Genomic DNA, 22702 nt, shown 5'->3' on the forward strand with positions numbered 1-22702 from the left:
GCCAAGAGTCTATTAGGCTCATGCCTGATAGTGCACTCTTGCAAGACATGCTTCCGGCAGTTTCCTCCTAGCCTGGAAGAAGTCGAAAGCGTCCGATAGAACCTGTCTGAAACTGAGATTTCGCCAGAATCTTGAACAGCGGTTCCGTAGCGTAAGAAAGAGCAGCCATTTCTGTGATGATGAGAGAATTGAGGACCTGCCAAACCTAGTTCGCGCATCGAACTGTCTGGATAGGGAATCCGGCAGCCTAGGTAATTTCTCACCGAACTGGTCCATAGCGCAGTCCGGTTTGAGTTTACCCAGCGTGAACGTGGCTGGCAAGTTTTCCCCCACAATTTCTCCGAAGGCCGGCCAAGAGCGAGAAGTAGACTCCGCCTCCCTCAACTGTGGAATGGGCTCATTCCTTGAGGACTGCCTGAAGGGACTTCTCCACTAATTTCGTGGCGAACGGAGAGAAACCTCCTCTTCCGTCGCGAAAATAGTGAAGGGGCTCTTGTAGGCCTGGAGCTTGGTAGAACACTCCCAGTCCTCAAGGCAGTGAACCCATTCCCGCTGGGCGTGATCTCTACTATAAAGGACTGACTCCTTAGAGATTTTGTCTTATCTCGTCAGAGCCGTTGGCGTCAGCCTAGCATACCCGATGAAAGGCTGCGTCAGACCCGGAGGTAGAACTCGAAGTCCTCAATCCTTCGAGTTCCACACTCCGAGATAGGAGTCATTCCGTCCTTGAATGGAGCGTAGGCAGCTACTTCTCCATGGGTTCTCCATAGAGAAAGCTGGCAAGGAGTCATATGACGGGAGTTGAAGAATCCCCGTGCTAGATGCTGGGGAGACTGGGGAAGGAGCCTGAGCTAGCCCAGCTACTCGGTCCTCATTTTCTCTCATTCTGTTAGAGAGATCCTGAATAGATTGTCCAGATTGAGACAGACTGTTTGATAGTTGCGCAACATCTGCTCGAACCGCGTTCCAGTGCGGAGATCTGTGAGCCTACTAGCACGCCCACCTGTTTCCATCACCCCTGCTGAGAAAGTAGAGGATCGAAGGTGCTGGTGCTTGCTACCCCTACCGGCATAGCCGGAAGTGGAAGCAGTGGAGGCGGAGAAGGCAGTGACTCGGCGGGAGCGCGAGCCTTCTCCTTCGAAGCCTTGCTTCTGGAGCTCTTAGATAGAGAAGAGCTCGGCTTTGCCTTCACCGCATCGGCATAGGAAGTCGACGACTTCCTAGCCGAAGAAGACGAAGACGACTTCCTAGAAGTCGACTTAGCTAGCGTCTTCGGTTCTCTCTTTCCCTTCTCCTTAGGAGGTACAGAGAGCGGGGGGAGAGCGAATAGGGATCTCAGATCCCGCAAAGCCTTGGAATGAAGCGGAAGAAGAGGGGACAGGAGAAGATCCAGGAGCGCCAAGGAAAGACCTTGGGCGCCCGACATACCTACCTCAACCAACAAATCCTCCCCACCTACCGCCATCGGCTCAAGGTTAAGGTCCAGGGCAGCGACGTCCGGGACCGACTCCTGGGAGGCTACGACCCCAAATGACTGCTGGAGGTCTTGCTGGATGGAGGCTATCAGCGGGGCAGCGGACGAGGGGTCAACGTAGCCCGTTGACTTGCCCGCGGGGAAGATCTGGACGGCCAGCTTCCTGTCTAAAATGTAGGCTGGCCCTTGGCGGCGTTCTTCCCGAAGCCGCCCACCCACGCTTTTCAGGGTGGCGAGGGCGACTTCCCTCACACCGTTTCTAGCCTGAAAGAAGGTGAGATTAGCTGCCAATTGTGGAACGGGGTTAACAAACTTACGACTAGAAGTTGTTAGTAAAATAATAAGTAAGCCTATAATGGACTTACCCCATCTCCCACTGACCGACCAGGTCGTAGCAGATGGCGCAGGCTTCAGGGTGCCAGAACGATCGTCTCGTTGAACGACGTGGCACAGGGGGCGTGAGACCTGCATTCATCGTGTCCACAGGGGTCGAACAGCGTCGCGTTACCCCGCTGGGACCTGGCAGTTGGTAGCCCTGTAAGTGAAAAAGTACATGAGTACCAGTAAACACTTACAGCCAAACCATATGCTCCGCTGGTGCCGGAGCGAAAAGTTAGATTAAACCAGAGCCCCCGCCCCGCCAAAAATACGTGTCGTACTAGGTTGGTATGTAGGCTATGGCTCCGCTGATGGCGGAAGCGCAAAAAGCAACCAACCAGGAGTGGTGGTAATGGAAACCACGACGGAAAATGGCGGGGATGGTTGATAATAATAATAATAATAACACACAATTCATTGTAAAATAATGTATAATTAGGGTATATCCTTAAAATAACAATAAAAAACAACCTCTCTCCGCCCTCCCGTCTACTAGAAGATGCGTAGGTAAGGGTAAGCTCCCTTCCGGTAGCGGGGGAGAGATATAAGGATATAGTAGGCAAGCACCGACCACTCGTAGAACCCACCCCGTCCGCTAGCGGAGCCAGTAACCTAAAACCAAGGAGCCCGGCTGCGACGGAAGGTTCCTTTCGTATCGTAAGGGAGGTGACTGAGCAACTGGGGAGGGGGGGGAGAAAGGTCTCGGCGAAACACGGCGGGAGCTAGAAAGGAGGGAGGGATGGCCTACTCCTTCCCGCCTCACCAACTACCCGCATGGAGACCCGGTACCTCATAGTGGTCGCCCTATACCCCCCCGCTGGAAGGAACCCCTAGTCACCTCCGAAAGGATGAGAGAAGGCGATAGAGGTTGTCGTAACAACCAAGGGGTCCCCCAGCTCCTCCCTATATCAGAAAGGGAGGGAAGGGGCAGGGTAAGGTGCTATGGAACACGTGACCGCAAGTGGCCTAGGCCGCGAGCAACACAACCGTGATAGGGCCACGTGAACCAAGCTGTACCAATACACGGAACAAGCACCTAGGCTAGCCTAACACCCTAAATAAAAATATATACATCGAAAGGTGGAAGAGACACTTTTAGTAAAAGAGAAAGAAGCCCAGGAGGAGGCAGACTGTTCTAAGAAACAGAAGCCTACTCGGAGCCAGCGATAGCCGATGTAGAGCAAGAGCGGGATGCTGGGCCAGAAAATAAAAATAGCCCTAAATACCAAGCTAAGAGAATGGTAGGAGGGCTGAACAAGCTAAAACTCGATGTAAAACATGAACGTGTAGTAAAGCCATAAGCCCTAATATAAGAAGTCCCAGTATGGAGGACCGGGAATTCTTACGAGGCGGCATGGCCGCCACGAGACAACCGGGGAACCGTATATGACCTATTAAGAGGAAAATACTGGTACCCGGAAGATAAAACTGTGGTAAAATATTACTTATGAGTTACTTAACTAGCCGTGGCATTGCAGAGCGTTCCATCGTAGATAGTACGGATAAAATCCAATAAAGCACGAGCACAAGAAAATGGCGACTTGTCGCTAGCGCTAAAAATTAAGGATGACCGCTAGGGGCGCTGCTGTCCGTGGCGTCCTCTAGTAGTAGTAGTAGAGGCTGCATCGCCCGTGGTTATCACTCTCTCTTGGGGGGATTCTGATAAGGAAGTTCTAATTGGTGTTTTGTCTCGTGGCAGTGTTCCACACTCGCCCCTATATCATACCGACACTTCTTTTTAAGAGTGAGCGAGTCAGTTTTACTGACATTTTCTTAATTTTGTTTTTCTCTGTAATTTTTAGGATAATTTTACCTAAAAAGAATGATATTAAGGATACTTTCATAGGCCGACACGAGCTGAGCCCAGAAATTGCAATTGCAGTCCTATACCCTGGTAAAAATTCAAGCGTCCTACAACCTGTTAAATAATGATTGAATATAAGTTTCATAAATGTAATTGTGATAACATAAGGAAACCCATGTACGTATTTGATACCTAGTTCTATATGAAGATATGTAAATTTAAGAAACACCTTACACTAATGATTGCAAGTTTACAATTACAAATTATTTTCTGATGCATAGTGTTTAGTAATTATTTTTTCATTTATTCATGAGTGCTGTATTTGTTACAACCTTATCATTGTATTTTACAACCTTATCATAGAGCTACTGCACAATTTTGCAGTCTCTTTTTCTCATTCCATTATCAGAAAAGTACAAATTTCAAGACACTAAACCAAAACTTGGAAAAATCTAACCAGAAATTGTTTTCAATGAGTAGGCTATACACACAATATTACATATTACAACTTCTAAAATTAAATACTCAAGCAGTAAGGACACATTATGTGATATTGCACAAAAAAAAAAAAAAAAAAAAAAAAAAAAAAAAAAATTGCACAATGTTTATGTGAACACATTATATATAACCGTTTAGTGGAAACCTCAGTTTTTGCACATAATCCGTTCCAGAACCTCCCACGAAATCCAAAACATAACAAAAACCGAAACAATAATTCCCATAAGGAATAATGTAAATACAATCCATGCGTTCCTGACCCCGAAAATATTTTTTTAAATATATTTGATAGGGAATAAACACAATTTTTACATACAGAAAACAGAGAAATAAATATAATGGCTAATGAAATGAATAAATGAACATTTAACATCACTCTTAAAACTTTATGGAAAACACTGTTAGCATACAGATGGAGAGGGGGGGAGGAGGAGAGGTTATTGTTTGGAAAGGAAATCTCCCTCCAGAAGGACTTCAGGTATCAAGGACCTATCTGGGGTTACTTCTCTTTGTTTTTTACTGTCACTATCTTAGGTTACTTCCCCTCTTCGTTTTTTACTGGCACTAGGACATGCTTGAGTCACTGGACCCCTGTTGCACAACAAAACTGTCCCGAGACATTTGTTTCTGGCATCTCTTTAAAATTTGCCTAAAGCTAACCACGGCATTGTCACTAAATATGTTGGAGACACAAATTACAACTTCTTTGTTGGGATGATAATTCTCCACAAATTTTTTTTTACATCACCCACTTTGCAAACATGTCCTTAATCCCTGAAGTAGGCACATTATGTATGCCCATTCGTTTTCTGATTTTTCAAACCAGCCTCTGCTGGCCTTAATTTCGCTAACGGCAGCACTTATCGTTAACCTTTGCTATGGGTTCTTTCTTAAATTCTATGAGTTCTTTCTTAAATTTCATAGTGTTTCTCAACTTTTTTACAGAAAGGCTAGCACTTGGAACTTTCTTTGGCCCCATGATGGCTTATTTAGCAGTATAAAAAAAGCACAAGCACAAAAACAACGAACACAAAAATAGAATGGGTCATGAAAAGAAGATGGGATGCTTTGTTTGGGTGCTTGATATGGGGCCTGGTCAGGCACTGGGCCCCGGATGGAGCATTTAAGAGTGTATGAAAACCAAAATGTTATGAAAAGAGAGGCGTACCAAAAATCCAAGGTTTATATATTATAGTATATATATAATATATATATATATATAATATATATATATTATATTATTATTTTTTTTTTTATATCTTATATATATATATATTATATATAGTAATACATATTACATTACATGCATATATATTATATATACGTATATATATATATGTATATCATATATATATATATATATATCTATTATATTAATATATATAATTATATAATATTAACGTTATATATAGATATAATAATATATCTATATTATATTAATATATATACGAAATATATATATATAATCTATTATATTATATATATAATATAATATATATATATATACATATACATATACATATACATACATACATATATATATATATATAATAAAAAGAGTATGGCCAGCAGAAACTTCAGCATTTTTTCGTTAAAAACTTTATTTCATCGAACGCCTACGTTTCGGGATACAAATCCCATCTTCAGGGCTAAAAACAAGGAAAAAATTAAAATTCTATACATTAAATCAGACTAAAATGGGGCACAGTAATAAATTATGCTATTTATATATATATAGATTAATTAACAATATATCAGTGAAATTCGAATTTTATATGAATATTGACGGTAACTAATTGAATAAGAGATCGATAGTAAAAGCAAAGCTACTAAGTACAATGACACTTCAAAATAAATAAAACAAGCAAAACACTTAAAAAACACAAACCACAACGTGAACAACCTAAGAAAATTACGTTACTACTAAAAACATGGAAGAAAAAACATTGAATCGTAACAGGCAAAAAATTTCTGTTTATGATTACAAAAGGAGAAAAATTAAAGAAGAAAAAAATATATATATATATAAAAGGCGGACACAAAGCAAAAATAGCGAAACGAGAACTCACCGGTACAGAAGTATAGATAAGACTATACTTCTATACTTCTGTACCGGTGAGTTCTCGTTTCGCTATTTTTTTGCTTTGTGTCCGCCTTTATATATATATATATATTTTTCTTCTTTAATTTTTCTCCTTTTGTAATCATAAACAGAAATTTTTTGCCTGTTACGATTCAATGTTTTTCTCCTGTTTTTAGTAGTAACGTAATTTTCTTAGTTGTTCACGTGTGGTTTGTGTTTTTAAGTGTTTTGCTTGTTTATTTATTTTGAAGTGTCATTGTACTTAGTAGCTTTGCTTTTTACTATCGATCTCTTATTCAATTAGTTACCGTCATACTTTTATATAAAATTCGAATTTCACTGATATATTGTTAATTAATCTATATATATATTTTTTTTAAATAGCATAATTTATTACTGTGCCCCTTTTTAGTCTGATTTAATGTATAGAATTTTAATTTTTTCCTTGTTTTTAGCCCTGAAGATGGGATTTGTATCCCGAAACGTAGGCGTTCGATGAAAATAAGTTTTAACGAAAAAATGCTGAAGTTTCTGCTGGCCATACTCTTTTTATTAAAGATCCGATTTCTAGAAGCGACAATGCCATTCATTTATATATATATATATATATATATATATATATATATATATATATTATATATATATATCATATAGATATATATATATATATATATATATTATATATATATATATATATTAATATATATATATATATATATAGATATATATATATATCTATATATATATATAGATATATATATATATATATTATATATATATATAGATATATATATATATATATATATATATATATATATATATATATATGAGTATATATATATATATATATATATAGATATATATACATATCATATATATATATATATATATATATATATATATATATATATATATTTATATATAATATATATATATATATACACACATATATATATATATATATATATATATATATATATATATATATATATATATATATATAATATAAATTCAACACAAAATACTGAGAGGAAGCAGTGCTATGCACATATTACATATGCCATAAAATGAATAAAAGCAGTTTTTTGGCTGTGCATGTAACACATCAGTTTACCAACAAAAGGAAGATTAACAGAACTAGGTACATCAGATATTACCTTATCAAATAATGGAAAGAATGAAATCCAAAACATATGAGTTATAAAAAGCTAAATAAAATAATAAGAGATATTAATTCACAGCAATGCAAATTATGTACTTCTGTAACTAACTATATAACACTACTAGGCATGTAAATCATTATACATTACACTGACTATATCACACTACTAGGCATGTAAATCATTATACATTACACTGGAAGACAAAAAATGGTGCTAATATGTATACATATGGCTCACTACTCTAATTACTGTAGATACATTCACTAGAATTCCTATCAAAATTTTCAACATTACTGAACTTACCTGCAAGAGAGAGTTTTCTCCAACAGTTTATGGATACAATACTGTATTAAGTTCTTCATCCAAATTTAAAAAATAAAAAGCCAAGTTAAACTATGGCAGACAGGATGACATAACTAATATAAAAAAAACAACAGAGCCAAGTAAAAGTATTTCACAGATCTTCAATTATTATATTGTACTTCATAATAAAATATGGACTTCAAAATTTTATAGTAACACAGATTTATCAACATGGAAATTGTATGTACTATATGTTCTCTTGAATATATTAGGTCACTCAAGTTCAAATTCCACCAAAACATGAACTTTTTTTTCAAATAGCTGGTAATGCAGGGGATGATTATTACATCATATTTTTCACACAGCCTAATGGACTTTTGTAGCCTCTTCTTCATCTCCAGGTTCAAGATTATCCACGAGCAATCCACTTTTTGGCTGATTGGCCAGGTCAGTGTTCAGGCTCCTAACAGACGCTTGCATTGCTCTAAGTTTACAGAATCTATAGATCTGCAAAACAGAACATAATTAAGATTTGCAAATTGGTACTCAAGCTTACATCAGAGGAAAGAATGAAAAATTTTAGTATTTATACAGTGTAAAAAATATAATTCTTATTAGTATTTGTTTGCAATCCATAAGAAAAGTTATGACAAGATTACATATGGGGAGAGGGACAGTCTTCAATATTTCTTCACCTCTGTTATTTTTGCATTGGGGTTAAGGTCCAACCTTTGCAATGACCATGGTGAAAAAAACCTTTGAGAGAAGGAACAAAAGAATAATGTGTTTTGATGTGACTATAAACAATTTGAGATGATTGGGAAGTTGTTATACCATCATCACTATCACTTCCAATGCTGTGCAATGCAAAGGACTTCTGTGAAACTCTACCACTCTTGCCTTTCCTGATCTTCCACTTCAGTGAATTTACTCATTTCCAGCTCATCTCATAGCTTTCATCCAAATTGGTCAAGTTTTCTAAACCTTTTATTTTCCACAGGAAGTCAGCTCAAACTATCACACTACTCTCCCTGAAGTGCAAAGCACATGCCTAAACCATCAACACTTTACCTGTATCACTAGCTAACTTACATTTGGAACTTCTGTAATTTCCTGTACAGTGGTCCCCCGTATTTGTGGGGGATGCGTACCAGACCGCCCCATGAATAGTTAGAACCCGCAAATGTTTGGAACCCCTATAAAAATGCTAAAAACAGCCTATTTTGTTAGTTAAAACTCAAGAAAACCCACTAAAAATTTTCATACTTGGTTTTTTTTAATAGTTTTGTCAAAAAAGTGCATTTTATGATGGAATTTATCAAAAAAACCAGGAATTAATGGATATTTCTCATAGAAAAATACTGCGAATGTGCAAATTTTCCGCGAATAATGCGGGAAAACGTTCCCGATAGAAATTCGCGAATGTGTGAGTCCGCGAATCCGGAGAACGCGAATACGGGGGCCCCACTGTATCGAGTTACTGTCACTCTATCCTGTAACCCTACTCCTAATACGTATTCCTAAAGCTCTATTCTAAATTGACAAAATCATTTTGATAAAAGTTTAATAAAAGCTCAAGTTTCTGTAAAAATACATATATTACATGCAAAATATAAATAAGCTTACTGTTCTCTATGATTTCAGTCTATTAGATTTTGAAATCTTTTTCAGCCTCCCCAATATCATGTTTGCCTTTTTTAGACTGTCACTAAATTTCAGTTAAAAAAACTATGGAATACAACTAGTATTAGTTAATACAGTGGTCCCCCCTGTATTCGCGGGGGATGCGTACCAGACCCCCCTTGGAATGGTTAGAACCAGCGAATGTTTGGAAGCCCTATAAAAACCCTAATAACAGCCTATTTTGTTAGTTAAAACTCAAGAAAAACACACTAAAAATTTTCATACTAGGTTTTTTTAATAGTTTTATCACAAAAAGTGCATTTTATGATGAAATTGATAAAAAACCCCAGGAATTTGTGGATATTTCTCATAGAAAAACACCGCGAATGTGCAAATTTTCTGCGAATAATGTGGGGAAACGTTCCCGAGAGAAATCCGCGAATGTGTGAGTCCGCAAATCCGGAGAACGCGAATATGGGGGTCCACTGTACAGTGGTACCCTCTTTTTGTTTGCGAACGTTTCTTATGTCGAAACTTCCGTTTTTTTGAACAAAATTTTCGAGAAAATTTTGTATTGTTTGTCGAACAAATGCTCGTACTTCAAACTGACTGATTATCTAGTTTATACTTGTATTCAATGGCCTACTGGGTCTTGCAAGTTAAACTGTATTATTTTTTCATTTACAACATATAGTTTAATGATAACGATATTCGACAAAATACAGTAGTACCTCGAGATACAAAAGGCTCAACTTAAGAAAAACTCGAGATACGAAAGCAAATACGAAAAATTTTACGGCTCTACATACGAAAATTGCTTGAGATACGAAAGGTTGTTGCTGAAAGTCTAGGATTCACCCGGACCACGTAAAACAATTTTGAAACTTGCGCGCCGCCAACTGAGTAGACTTACCACCATCCTCCCGCTCTCCCTTTGGTTCCTGATGCTAGTCACCGCCATGAGATCCTTCTCTCCTATTGGCCAACATCCCTCCCATGATCCCATCATGCATCGTACGTAGCAGCATTCTTCTTCAGCCATTGCTTCTCACTAATGTTATCGTACGCACGCGGAATCGTTCGGTCACAGTATAAGATTTAGTTGTTAACGTAAATTCGTGTTAGCGATTTTGTTGTACATACTACTTTATCGTGTTGTGTGAGAACCTAATTAGTATACTACATAACCAACTACGTACAGTATAGTCATGGGTCCCAAGAAAGTTGCTGAAGTTCACAGAAAGAAGAGAATGCTTTCTATGCAAACAAAAATGGAGATAATAAAAAAAGTGTGAAGCTGGCTTGCGGTTGAGTGTGATCGCTAAGGAATACAGCCAAAATCCGTCCATGATAGGCACCATCCTTAAGCAGAAGGAAGCCATCAAAGCAGCTACACCTTCCAAGGGCATGACTATTTTGTCCAACAAGAGGAGCCATGTGCATGATGAAATGGAGAGGCTGCTGCTTCTATGGATTGAGGACAAAGATATCGATGGCAATACGATAATTGAGACGGCAATCTGCCAGAAGGCCAGCGCTATTTTCGGCGATTTGATTGCCCAAGCCGAAGACAACGAAGGAGGGGACATTGATGCCAACCTAAGAGTTCAAGGCTTCTCATGAGTGGTACGAAAAATTCCGTAAACGGGGTGGTGAAGAAATTGAAATTTTGCAAAGTACGTAAAGTATAAAAAAGTAAAAAAAATGTAAAAATAAAAAAATAAAAAAAAAAATTTAATTTTAAGTTTTTCGTAAAGTGTTACAGTTTTGTTAATGTATTTAATAAAGTTTAGTTTATGTTTTCCTGACATTTTTTATGTGTTTCGTAAAATTAAGTGTACGTATCTGCCATTTGTATTAAGTTAGGTATTGTATGATCCAAATTGTTGTAGTATTTCATTGTTTATAGGTCAATTTAACTTTATTATGAAATTTACTGGGATGTTTTTGGAGGGCTTGGAACAGATTAGCCATTTTACATGTAAAATGCGGTTCAAGATTCGGAAAACTCATGATACAAAGGGCGCCTCGGAATGGATTAATTTCATATCTTGAGGTGTACCCACTGATAAATAAAAAGTAAAATAAAAGTAAAAGCATTTAACAAAATTTAGCTATCAACATAACATTTAGCATAAAAAATGTATAAAATCATACGTAACCACGGTGACATGACGCCCAGCTGACTTAAGACTGAACAAGGGAGCATTGATATATTGAGGAGAGAAGGAGGAGCGAGTTAAAATATTACCGTATGTATGTAAAAGCAATAACAATTCACATAAAAAGGGAATTTCCCGATGAATTTAATGTAAAATAAAACATGAAAATAAACAAATGCAATACAGAAAAAAAAGAAAAAAAAATCTTAATTGAGCCAGTGTTCAGTGCGCTAAGTGATACGGTCTAGTTAAACAATATTAACAAAAGAGTCAATGAAAGAACAAAGCCTTTCACAGTAAAATTTAGCATAAATGATTAACAAAATCATTCTTCATTGTGGTGAGACACAGTTAACTTGAGGTAGAGGATGAGTTTTTATATTTTTGAGGAATAATGAATGAATGATTGTAAGTTAACGTGCGTTGTGGTATTGTTGTTGAGGAGTGAAGAGACAGTAAAATCTTTACTACAGTGGTACCTCGAGATACGAAATTAATCCGTTCCGAGGCGGCCTTCGTATTATGAGTTTTTCGTATCTTGGAACACATTTTACATGTAAAATGGCTAATCCGTTCCAAGCCCTCCAAAAACACCCCAGTAAATTATATTTCCAGGCCTAAAACACATGTTCTAGGGTTACAACGCCGATCCGACGGAAGAAATATGACTCCAAAAAGGCAAAATACTGTACATACTTGAGTAATATTCAACTGCATGTAATGTTCAACCCCATTTTTACTGCATATATTAGGACTTTAGCATATGTCCCTTAGCAATAAGCCTAGCCTATGTTAGCGGTTGCTACTGTAGCCTAGTCTATGATTTTGACATCTAAACCTAAGAAGCTAAAAGCTTAGAATATGCCAATAAAATATATAAATAATCAGTATGTACTCATTTCAAATAATTATTAATTAATCATTAACTATAATACACAAACAAACAAAAAACAAACCTTCCAATCGATTGTTTACATTCAGCTCTTACCCGTCTTACGAGTATCGAACGAGCGCCAAGCAATCATTTTTCCTAGCACACAGTAAGCCATAAATTATCATTAGTATCTCTCTTAAACTAATGAAACTACCAAACATAATAATAACCATTCATTTCTATTCTTTATTCTATATTTACCTAATGGAGATACCGAGTTACTGGCAGCTATAATGAAACATACATACTCTACGTAATGTAATAATAAACAGAATGAAGAATTCTAAAAAATACGTATTTGTGGGCAGTCTGATTTATTTTATAGTTTATGATATCTAATTCACAATTTTTTTTATGAAATGTATTGCATGTACTCATTTCAAATAATTATTAAGTAACCATTAACTATAATAAACAAACAAAAAAAAGCTTCCAAACGTCTGTTTACATCCAGCACTTACGAGTATCGAACGATCGACAAGCAATCACTTTACACTAAGCCATAAATTTTCATTATCTCTCTCAACTACTGAAACTACCTACCAAACAGTATAGTAACCATTCATTTCTATTCTTTATTCTATCTTTACCTAATATTTTTTTTTATTAAATGTATTGCATGAATAAGTTTTTCATTTACAGCATCCTTTTACCAATAGAATACTTAAAGCACAAGGGTAGATGCTGACCAATAGGAGAGCAGGACCTTATTATGGGGTTGACTAGCATCAGGAACCAATGGGAGAGCGGGAGGATGGTGGCGAGTTTACTCAGTTAGCGGCGCGGAGTTTTAAAATTGTTCTCGGTGGTCCGGGCGAAACTCGGGACTTTACAGCAACAACCTTTCGTATCTTGAAAACTTTTCGTATGTAGAGCAGTAAAATTTTTCGCATTGGCTTTCGTATCTCGAGTTTTTCGTAAGTAGAGCCTTTCGTATCTCAAGGTACTACTGTATAATATATACCTACGTAAAAGCAGTACCAATTCACATAAAAAATAAAATGTTATTTCACAATAAATTGTTCAACATAATGATAAAATATGAAAATCAATCGAATGCAATACAGAAAAAAAAGTCTTAACTGAGCAGTGTTCGGTGCGCTGAATGAGACAGTCTAGTTGAACAATATTAACAAAATAGTAAATGAAAGAACAAAGCTTATAACAATAAAATTTAGCACAAATGGTTAACAAATCATTCATCACTGCGGTGATACAAAGCTAACTTTTGAGGTAGAAGGGAGGAAGCGTTTATATTTTAGGAATAATGATTGATTTTAAGTTATCGTGCATCGTGGTATTGTTGAGGACAGAGCCATAATATATGGCTCTGATTGGGAGGAGAGAAGAAGACAGTAAATCTTTATATAATATGTCGTAAAAAGCAGTACCAATTCATCTAAAAATAAAATGTTAGTTTCACAATAAATTTAAAATAATTATTAAACATGAAAAACAAATGCAATACAAGCATAAAAAGCTTTCTTGAGTCAGTGTTCGGTGCAATGAGAGAGAAGGGAGAGCAGAGGAGGAAGAGAGAGACGATGAGAGAGAGATGAGAGAGAGAGAGAGAGAGAGAGAGGAGAGAGAGAGAGAGCTCCCATTGACATTTCAGCCGATCTGGGATGATTATTCGCCATTTCTTTCACTTACACTAGATCTGCCCAATTCACCTTTATTTTTGTTATGGTAAAATACCAATCTAGTGACAATTGCTTTTTTACGATTTTTTTACTACTGTAAAAGTAACTCAGCTCTGTGATAAACAAACTGGCACCGCTTTCAGCTTCTGCATGCCTTCGATTGTTTGTTGAAAGGCTTCCTTGTGATAAGTTATTTTATCTCTCTTTCCTTTTCTTGGATTCTTGACTTATTACTTATTTTTTTGCAAAATCCTTATGTTTGTTTTAAAAGTCCTCCGTTTGCCAATAGTAAGTTGATGTATTGTGACTTAATTAATCTCTTTCGTGCACTTAACCCTTTAACGCTGATTGGACGTAATAAACGTCGACGAAAATTATCAGTCGGGTGCTGAACCGACGTATGATAAGTCGACGAAAAAATGTTTTTAAAAAAATTTGCGGAAAATAGTTATACGCCTACTAGGCGAAAACTTTTGAATCACGCGCCTTGGGGGATGCTGGGAGCTCACGGATCAAGCTGTTGTTTTGTTTACATTCATTACCCATGCGCGGAAGCCAGAATTTCTTTCTTCTCACACTAAAAAGCATCAGCGACACATCTCAGAAATTATTTCGTCACTTTGACATAATTTTCACACTATTTTATATTAGCCGTTACATAAAGTATTATATGTGGAAATGTGCGCAATTTCATGTAGAATACAACAAAAACAACTCATGGTTGTAGCTTTTATCAGTTTTGAAATATTTTCATATAAATAATGATAAGTGCCAAAATTTCAACCTTTGGTCAACTTTGACTCTACTGAAATAGTAAAATAATAAAATAACGCAATTGTAAGCTAAAACGCTTATATTCTAGTAATATTCAATAATTTACCTTCATTTTGCAACAAATTGGAAGTGCCTAGCACAATATTTCGATTTATGGTGAATTTATGAAAAAATCTTTTTCCTTACGTCCGCATGCTAAATCTTCCGAAAAAATACATTTTTCGTCAGATTGTCGTAATGTTTGCACCATTTTAAATTAGCCGTTACAAAGTTTTATATAGGGAAATGTGCGCAGTTTCATGTAGAATACAACATAAAACAACCCATGGTTGTAGCTTTTATCAGTTTTGAAATATTTTTGACTCGACCGAAATGGTCGAAACTGCATTGTAAGCTAAAACTCTTACATTCTAGTGATACTCAATCATTTACCTTCATTTTGCAACAAATTGGAGGTCTCTAGCACAATATTTCGATTTATGGTGAATTTTAGAAAAAAAAAAACTTTTTCCTACGTCCGCGCAGTAACTGCCGAAAAATCCAAATTTTTTGTACGATTGTCGTAATGTTTGCAGTTTTATATTAGCCGTTACATAAAGTTTTATATATGAAAATGTGTGCAATTTCAATTTCAAGTAGAATACAAAAAAAAAAAAACCATGGTTGTAGCTTTTATCAGTTTTGAAATATTTTCATATAAATAACGATAAGTGCCAAAATTTCAACCTTTGGTCAACTTTGACTTGACCGAAATGGTAAAAAAACGCAATTGTAAGCTAAAACTCTTACATTCTAGTAATATATTCAATCATTTACCTTTATTTTGTAACAAATTGGAAGTCTCTAGAACAATATTTCGATTTATGGTGAATTTGTGGGGAAAAAAAAAAAAAAAAAAAAAAAACATTTTCCTTACGTCTGCGCGGTAACTCTTCCGAAAAAAATCTGAATTTTTTTCGTCCGATTGTCGTATGTTTGCACCATTTTAAATTAGCTGTTACATAAAGTTTTATATGTGAAAATGTGTGCAATTTCATTTAGAATACAATTAAAAACAACCCATGGTTGTAGCTTTTATCAGTTTTGAAATATTTTCATATAAATAACGATAAGTGCCAAAATTTCAACCTTCGGTTAACTTTGACTCGACTGAAATGGTCAAAAAACGCAATTGTGAGCTAAAACTATTACATTCTAGTAATATGCAATTGTGAGCTAAAACTATTACATTCTAGTAATATTCAATCATGTACCTTTATCTTGCAACAAATTGGAAGTCTCTAGCACAATATTTCGATTTATGGTGAATTTATGAAAAAAAAACATTTTCCTTACGTCCGCACGGTAACTCTTCCGAAAAAATAATACATTTTTTCATCAGATTGTCGTAATGTTTGACCATTTTAAATTAACCGTTACAAAGTTTTACATAGGGATATGTGCGCAATTTCATGTAGAATACAACAAAAAAACAACAACCCATGGTTGTAGCTTTAATCAGTTTTGAAATATTTTCATATAAATAACGATAAATAGAAAAAATTCGACCTTCGGTCGGTCGAAAACTGCAATTGTAAGCTACAGCACTTACAGTCTAGTAATATTCAATCAATTACCTTCATTTTGCAACAAACGGGAAGTCTCTAGCACAATACTATTTCGATTTATGGTGAATTTTTGAAAACAGCTTTTTTTTACGAATTCATGCATCATATTGTGATAATATTTTCTCTGTGTTGCTTTGTTATATACCATAATCATAGCAATTTAGTGTACAATACAACAAACAAAAAATGAACTCATTAGCTTTAACCGTTTTGCTCACAGCGTGATTTGTATACAATTATATATGAAATTTTCTTTTGCGCTCCTATATTCCAATATGTATATATGATAATGATATTTTTTTCATTTCTGATGGCTGCATACTAAACTTCAGGCAATGACCAAAAAAAAAAAGGAGCCAAAAATGAACTCTTAATCTTGAAAATTAAGCGTGCTGTGATTTTAAGAAAAAAACTTTTTCCACTTCGGCGCTCACCCCCGAACGCCGCCGGCATACGGGAGACACTTTCGGAAATACCAGCTTGGCTTTTAAGGGTTAATACCCAAGTGTAAACATGATATTGTTAAACTACAATAAAGTTTTGTACATAGTACTTACCTGGCAGATATATACTTAGCTATAGTCTCCGACGTTCCCGACAGAATTTCAAATCTCGCGGCACACGCGACAGGTAGGTCAGGTGGTCTACCTTACCCGCCGCTGGGTGGCGGGTGTATGAACCAATCCCCCTTGCTTGTCAGATTTTCTCTTCCACCTGTCTCCTGAGGGGAGGCTGGATGGGCCATTAATCGTATATATCTGCCAGGTAAGTATGTACAAAACTTTATTGTAGTTTAACAATATCATTTTTGTACATGAACTTTCCTGTCAGATATATACTTAGCTGATTGGCACCCTTGGTGGAGGGTAAGAGACAGCTAAATAATACAGGAAAGAAGGGAAACAACTAATGTTGTAGGATATAAAAACCTTGGTTCTCACCTTTTCAGGCTGAAGACTTCATAGATACTGTCTTTGAGTCTGCATTGCCTGGAGAGCTACAGCTAGGACGTGACCTGTTGCTGAAAGACCCTCGGATCTACCACTGGGATATGTGATCCCCTTATGTGGTAGAATCCAAGTCTGATCCTGTTAAAGGGAACTTGTCCGCTTACATAACAGATCCTTACCACTACCTCTGCAAGGAGCCAAAACCCATCAGACCACCTAACCAAAATACAAAGGGTTAATACTACGACAAAAAGAGGTGCCTCCTGCAACCTCTTTCAGACAACCAAAAACACAAATACAAAATATAGGGTAACATATCAAAGTCTAAAAAGGATAAGTTTCAGCTCCCTGCCCCAGCACCGAATCCGCCGATACGAAAGGGCCCAAGGCGAAGCATTTATCATAAGTGATTTTTACATCACATAGTAGTGGTTCGCGAAAACCGATTGGCATCTCCAGAAGGTCGCCTCCATCAGGTTCCGCACAGACATATTCTTCTTGAATGCAAGCGAAGTTGCAATGGCTCTCACCTTGGAGCTTTCACCTTCAAGAAGCTTAAAAATGCTCTTCCTTGCAGGCAACATGTGCCTCTGTACTAAGGCTTCTCAAGAAGAAGGAAAGAGCATTTTTCCGACATGGGCCGAGTGGGGTCCTTCACGGAGCACCAAAGTACATCTTGATTAGCCTTAAGTTGCTCCTTCCTCTTAAGGTAATACTTTACAATTCTCATAGGGCAAAGAGTTCTTTCAGGCTCTTCCCCTACAAGAAAAGATAAACCACGAATTTCAAAGCTCCTGGGCCATGGACGTGATGGGTTTTCGTTCTTAGCAAGAAATCCTGGAAGAAACGAACAAACCATAGATTCTTCCTTAAACCCGACATTGCCCTCAATAGCTTGGAGCTCACTCACCCTCTTAGCTGTTGCTAGGGCCATAAGGAAGAGAGCCTTCTTCGTCAGATCCTTGAACGAGGCTGAACTAGGTGGTTCAAATCTAGACGATCCAAGGAATTGTAGAACTACGTCTAGATTCCAGTTCGGTGCAATATGAGATCGTTTTTTAATAGTTTCAAATGACCTAATAAGGTCATGCAGGTCCTTATTCTCGGAGATATTCAAGCCTCTATGCCGAAATACCGCCGCCAACATACTGCGGTATCCTTTAATAGTAGACACAACAAGATGACACTCTTCTTTGAGAAAAGCAGGAAATCCGCAATCTGGGTCACAGAGGTACTGGAAGAGGAAATGTTCTTTCTCTTGCACCATCGTCACTTTGACTGGTATACACGCAAGGTGGAAGGCCTCCTCGCTCTTGCGATTGCTTTAGCAGCTGTTGTTGAAAAGCCTTTCGTTCTGACCAGACTTTGGACAGTCTGAAGCCAGTCAGACTGAGAGTGAGGAGATTTTTGTGGTACCTGTCGAAGTGGGAACACGGGTTTGTTGGGGGGCGACTCTGGGAACCAGCGAGGGTGTCAGGTACCTGGGTGGTTGTGGGGGGACCAGGTATCCTGGCACATCAACAGAAAGGAGTTGATGGCTGTGTGGTTGGCTCTGAAAACTTTTGAGCCCAAAGTCAGAAGATCAGTAGTGCAGGTCAACGCGGACAACACTACAGCTCTGGCATATATCAGAAAACAGGGGGGGACGCATTCCTTCTCCCTGTACTAGACAGCAAGAGACCTTCTTCTGTGGACAGAAGAAAGGGGATCAAGCTTCTCACCAGGTTCGTGCAGGGAGAAAGGAATGTAAGAGCAGATCTCCTCAGCAGGAAAGATCAGGTCCTTCCCACAGAGTGTACCCTTCATTTGGATATATGCCAGAGCCTGTGGAAGTTGTGGCGCAGGCCACACATAGAACTCTTTGCCACGTCGAAAAAACAAGAGACTGGATCCTTACTGCTCTCCGATCTCAGATCCAGAGGCATTAGCAATAGATGCTCTTCTGCTAGACTGGAGCGGACTCGACGTCTACGCGTTTCCCCCCTTCAAGATTCTGGGGCTAACAATAAAAAAATTCGTATGAGTCAGATTCAACGAGAATGATCCTAATCGCTCCCTTTTGGCCAGCCCAAGAATGGTTCACAGAGGTACTGGAATGGTTAGTGGACCTTCCAAGATCGCTCCCGCTAAGGAGCGATCTACTCAGACAGCCCAACAACTTCCACAGGCTCTGGCAATACATCCAAATGAAGAGTCCACTCTGTGGGAAGGACCTGATCTTTCCTGCTGAGGAGATCTGCTCTCACATTCCTTTCTCCCTGCACGAACCTGGTGAGAAGCTTGATTCCCCTTTCTTCTGCCCACAGAAGAAGGTCTCTTGCTGTCTCGTACAGAGAGAAGGAATGCGTCCCCCCGTTTTCTGATATATGCTAGCGCTGTAGTGTTGTCAGCGTTGATCTGCACTACTGATCTTCTGATGTTGGGCTCGAAAGCTTTCAGAGCCAACCACACAGCCATCAACTCCTTTCTGTTGATGTGCCAGGATACCTGGTCCCCCACCCAGGTACCTGACACCTCGCTGGTTCCCAGAGTCGCCCCCCAACCCGTGTCCGACGCGTCGGAGAACAACACTAGGTTGGGGCTCTGGGATTGAAAGAGACAGTCCCTTCGCAAAGAGGTTGGGGTCTGTCCACCATGTGAGTTGCTTCTTGACTTCCTGAGATAACGACAGGGAGAAACGTCAAATCCTGAGAACGATGACTCCAATTCCGATGAAGAAAGAATTGAAGAAAGAAATTGGAGCGGTCTCAGGTGCAACCTTCCTAGGGAAACGAATTGCTCCAGCGAGGAGAGCGTCCCCAGCAGACTCATCCACTCCCTCGCTGTGCATACTTCTTTCCCTAAGAAGGTTGTTACTCTCTCGAATCCTCGGGCTATCCTTTCCTGAGAGGGAAAAGCCTGAAAACTCAGAGAGTTCATCCGTATCCCGAGATACACACACTCTTGCTCGGGATTTAGCGAAGACTTCTTGAAATTGACCAGAAGTCCCAACGCCTTCGTCAATTCTAGTGTTACTTGCAAGTCCTTCAAACAACGATCTTCTGAATTGGCCCTTATCAGCCAATCGTCGAGGTACATGGATATCCTCACCCCCTTCAATGAAGCCATTGAGCTATGTTCCTCAAGATCCCCGTGAACACTTGAGGGGCCGTTGAGAGGCCGAAACACGAGCCCTGAACTGGAAAATTTTTCCCCCCATCATGAATCTGAGAAACTTCCTCGAGGAAGGATGGATGGGTACGTGGAAGTAAGCATCCTGTAAATCCAAGGATACCAATTCCAGTCCCCTGGACGAAGTGCTGCCAGCACTGATGAAGGTGTTTCCATCGTGAACTTCTTTTCTACGAAGAAGTTCAGGGCGCTTACATCCACTATCGGTCTCCATCCCCCTGAGGATTTCGGAACTAGGAAAAGGCGGTTGTAGAAGCCTGATGAACGATGGTCTGTCACTAGTTCGATAGCCTCCTCTCCAGCATCTGTTCTACTGCTAGATGGAGAGCTTGATTCATGATGGGGTCTCTGTACCTGGCCGTCAACTCCCTTGGGGTGGTCGTCAAGGGAGGTCTTGAGGTGAAAGGGATGAGGTAACCTCTCCTCAAAATTGAAAGGGTCCAAGGATCTGCCCCTTTTTCTGGGCCCAGACTTCCGCAAATCCTAAGAGTCTGGCGCCCACCGTTGTCTGAAGGACTTGCAAGTTATTTGGGGGCCTTGACTGACTTGGCGAAAGTCTTACCTCTTCTGGAGGGTTTACGACCCCTAAACGCAGAGGTTCTGGAGGAAGAAGCCCCTCGAAAGGGTTCCCGAGTACTCGACTTCTCCTTCTTAGTCTTGGTAGGGAAGGAAGGGTGAGGTTTCCTTGCCGACTGGGCCAAAAGGTCCTGGGTGGCTTTAGCCGAAAGCGATCTTGAGATTGTCTGGACTAGATGCTTAGGAAATAACTGAGCGGAAAGAGGAGCAAACAGCAAAGAAGACCTCTGAGCGTGGGAGACGGACTTCGTCAAGAAGGAGCAATATACAGATCTCTTCTTCACGATCCCCGCCCCATACAGGGAGGCGATTTCACTCGCTCTGTCTCTTACAGACTTGTCCATGCATGACAAAACGCACATGAGATCCTCTGGAGAAAAAGACTCTGGCACCTCTATCTTCTTAGCCAGGACTCCCAGCGACCAATCAAGGAAGTTAAAGACCTCCAGCACTCTGAACATGCCTTTCAGAATGTGGTCTACTTCGTTCATTGCCCAAGTTGTCTTCGCAGAGTTAAGAGCAGCTCTCCTTGTGGCATCTACCACAGCCGAAAAGTCAGAATCGGCCGAGGACGGTAGACCCACCAAGGACTCTCCTGTTTCATACCAGAAACCAGCGCGTCCTGATAACTTCGAAGGAGGGAAAGCGAACATCGTTTTCCCCGCTTCCTCTTTGGAAGTCATCCAGGAACCAAAACTCCTCAGTGCCTTCTTCATCGAAAGGGTCGGCTTCATCCTCACACAAGAAGAACCCTTCGCTGTCTTCGCCGTAGAAAATAACGAGTGAGGAGAAGGAGGAGCCGTAGGAGTAAGGAAATCCCCGAATTCTTGCAGGAGAAGCTCTGTGAGCTTTTTGTAAGAAGACACTGCTGCAGAAGTGTTCGGTTTCCTCATCCGCACCCTCTAGGATTTCTTGTCGAGGAGAGCGCGGAAGATCCTTAGGCGACGAAGAGGTCCTAGCAGGAGCCGAGCGAGAGGTTGGAGAGCGCCTTCTCGTAGAAGAGCTCAAATCAGCAGGAGAACGACGAGACGAAAAGGAAGAGCGCCCGTCCGATCTGGATTGTCTGCAATGAGACTGCCTCTTCGAGGTAGACGAAATTCTCGGCTGAAGGAGAGGCAGGCTCCTCCACCCCGAGAAGGTCTGGATACATCGACAGTGCGCTTACGAGGAGGAGAGCGCCTACTAGAATCTGTGCGCCTATCCTGAGGAGAGCGGCTGCCAGGCGTTGAGACGCCATATTAGGAGCAGGGCACTTGCGCGGCTCTTGATTCTTGTCCAGTTGAGCACGATCAACAGAAGGTCGACTGGAAGGAGAAAAGCGCCTACCAGGAGAAGGCTGCTTGCGAGAGTCTTGACGTCTGACAAGCGGATAACATTCAGGAGAAGGGCGCCTCAAAGCTAACGAGCGCCTATCGGGAGAAGGGCGCTTGCGAGGCTCTTGGTGCCTACCAAGAGACGAACGGTCAGGAGTAGGGCGTCTAGAAGAAGGAGAGCGCCTACACGGAGAAGGGCGCTTGAAAGTCTCTTGTTGTTGCCACGCCACGAGGAGAATAGTCAGG

At 39.4% G+C, this 22702-nt stretch overlaps 1 protein-coding gene across 1 annotated transcript in view; it reads right to left on the bottom strand.

Moving 5' to 3' along the window:
- Positions 1-7935: 7935 nt before the first annotated feature.
- Positions 7936-22702, bottom strand: part of LOC135216474 (uncharacterized) — a 247331-nt gene continuing 232564 nt past the window's right edge. The window contains exon 9 of the mRNA XM_064251843.1: positions 7936-8210. Within this exon, the coding sequence (XP_064107913.1) occupies positions 8070-8210 (141 nt within the window). The 3' untranslated portion in view covers positions 7936-8069. The remainder of the gene's footprint in view (positions 8211-22702) is intronic.

The sequence above is a fragment of the Macrobrachium nipponense genome, chromosome 6 (genome assembly GCF_015104395.2).
Source record: "Macrobrachium nipponense isolate FS-2020 chromosome 6, ASM1510439v2, whole genome shotgun sequence".
NCBI lineage: Eukaryota > Metazoa > Arthropoda > Malacostraca > Decapoda > Palaemonidae > Macrobrachium > Macrobrachium nipponense.